This window comes from Otolemur garnettii, unplaced genomic scaffold (assembly GCF_000181295.1).
Source record: "Otolemur garnettii isolate 467f Iridium unplaced genomic scaffold, OtoGar3 scaffold00007, whole genome shotgun sequence".
Lineage (NCBI taxonomy): Eukaryota > Metazoa > Chordata > Mammalia > Primates > Galagidae > Otolemur > Otolemur garnettii.
In genome coordinates, this window is record NW_003852402.1 from 10,529,531 (window position 1) to 10,531,952 (window position 2,422).

Genomic DNA, 2,422 nt, shown 5'->3' on the forward strand with positions numbered 1-2,422 from the left:
ATATGAGAGCCTGCCACAATGCTATTTTTTCTATTTTTAGTAGAGATGGGGTCTTGCTCTTGCTTAGGCTGGTCTTGAACTCATGAGCTCAGGCAATCCACCTGCCTCAGCCTCCCAGAGTGCTAGGATTACAGGCATGAGCCACCAAACCTGGCCTAGCTGAGCCTTGACGTCCTTGGAAAAACTACCCAAAGCCTAGGTGTGTAGGAACCAGCACCTTGCCCACACTTAGCAGGTTCTGAACAGATGGTATTTCCCACTAAGACACCTGTCCCCACCCCTCGGGGAGAGAGAACTGCAGGGAAGGGGCTTGTCTGTGGCTCTATCTGTCTCCAGCTATCCCCCTATAGCTCAGCCCCTCTCTCTCTGCTCCCTCCCTTCCCTGGATGATGGGGAATCAGCAGACCTGGGCCACTTGACTCCACTCTGAGGCTACCTGTAAACGTGTGCAGGTGTGTGTCAGTGCATATCTGTCAGGGCGCATGCCCGTGGTCTCTCACCCAGTTTGAGCAGCCAGCCCTCCCGGTCTGGGTTGAAGAAGGTGTGGGTGAGGTCATTGCCGTCATCCTCAGGGATGGAGAAAGGCTCATTCTTGATGCTATCGAAGAGATTCTGCCCCAGAGAAGGGAGGGAAAGACCTGGCTGTGAGTCCACCTGCACACAGGGTCTGGGCCTAACCTGTGTGGCCTTGATCATGTCACTTACCCTCTGGACAAACTCTGTCCTCACTGGTTACCAATTAGCTCATCATGTTCCTTGGGTCCCCAGGCCCATTGGTGCTTCCCCTTCCACCTGGGCCCAGCCTGCCTGTCCTCCCATGGTGTGTACCCCCACTATACTACTGAAGGGCAGAGTGAATGGGGGCCAGCTCCTCAGACGTGTGTCACACACACACACATACATGCACATAAGCACTCAGGGGCAAAGCAGCCAGAGTGAGCACCTCCTTGGGCAAGGCCACGTTGTGGGGGGTGGGGGTGGGGGTGGGGTTCTTTCTTCTGCTACGAGCTACCAAGGAGGAAGGATTGGTTACTCTGTGTTGAGAGGCCCATTTGAAGGAGAACCCCAAGGTGGGACGCTGACTGTGGCTCTCAAAGGCCCTCCTTCTCTGAATGGGCAGGGGTCAGGTGTGGGGAGCTCTCAGAAAGCAGGCTTCATTTCCCGATGGAAGCCCTTCTGCCAGTGAGAGCTGGTGAAATGTGGAAGGAGCAGCCTTGTAGGGTAATGAGGTCTTTGTCGCTGGAGATATGCAAGGACCCAAAATGGGACCTCCCTGTGGGTGTGGATGCTGGTGTCAGATCACCCCTGTGTGCTTCCAATCTCCTGCTGTGGGGTATTGTGTTCCATGAGCAACCTGTCTAGATTTCCAAGTGTTTGGAAAAATATTCTCCACTGTCTGCTTATTAAAACCAGACGCGGTGTCATTTAAGATAATGAAATCACTTCCTATTGCTGCATCTGTGTGTGCTGCTGCTCAGATGGTTCCTTGAGATTTTAAATGAAAAATTTCACAAGTATTGTCTGATTCTCCTAAAGTGTTAGCAACGGTGCTTGCTGGTTTTCTAAGGTCCTTTCTGACCCGAGAGAGCACTCAGAGTTCCGGAGCGAGAGGCATGCCAGAAGCAGGTTCCTTGGGCTCAGTCTGGCAGTGGTGGTGTGGAGGTGGGGAACAGGGTAACCAGTTTTCTTTTGAGAGCCCCCCACACCCACCCTTGGCTGGGCCCAGCCTTGCCCTGGGAATTCCCAGGGGGTTCTGGCTGGTCTAACAGGCCTGGGGCAGGAAGGCCCCATCACCAAGTTATTGTGGCACAGATAAATATTTGGAAGACACAAGGAGGCACCTAGGGGGTTAGGCAGGGGGCCTCGGTCTCCACAAAACCCTCAGGGGAGGACCTGGCAGCTTCTGTGGTCACCCTATCAGCCTACACATTCTGCCCCCACAAAGCAAACAGCTCAGCTCACCCACGTTTCCTGTACCTTGTAAACATCAGCCTGCCCTAATAGAAAACAGCCAGCTATCTTCCCCTGACTGGGTGGACGTGCAAAAAGGCATGAGCCCCTTCCAGTGGCTCCCCCACCTTCTCAGTTTCCCTTCCACTTTCTGTACAGGTTGCTTAGGGTTGTGGGATGCTACCCCCCAGCCCCCATCTTCAGGCCCCACAAGGGGGTGAATGACTCACATCTGGCTGCTCAGAGCACTTTATCTGGCTGCAGTTCAGGGAGGACCGTAGCCCAAGCCAGCAAATAAGTTTTAATCCCAAGACTTCAGTTTAAACTACTGAGAAGGAAGCGGACGGGAAGCTGGGGCCATCTCTGCCACACCTGGGCAGAGCTTGTTTAAGAGGGAAACTGACACAGAGGAGGGGTTGCTGGGAGAGGGAATGACTGGATTGAGCCCTGATGTGGCTGGACTCCTGGATCT

At 54.0% G+C, this 2,422-nt stretch overlaps 1 protein-coding gene across 1 annotated transcript in view; it reads right to left on the reverse strand.

Annotated features, from left to right (window-relative positions):
• The window catches only part of CYTH4 (cytohesin 4), a 21,997-nt gene that overhangs the window by 6,065 nt on the left and 13,510 nt on the right, over positions 1–2,422 (reverse strand). The window contains exon 9 of the mRNA XM_023509200.1: positions 501–612. Within this exon, the coding sequence (XP_023364968.1) occupies positions 501–612 (112 nt within the window). The remainder of the gene's footprint in view (positions 1–500; positions 613–2,422) is intronic.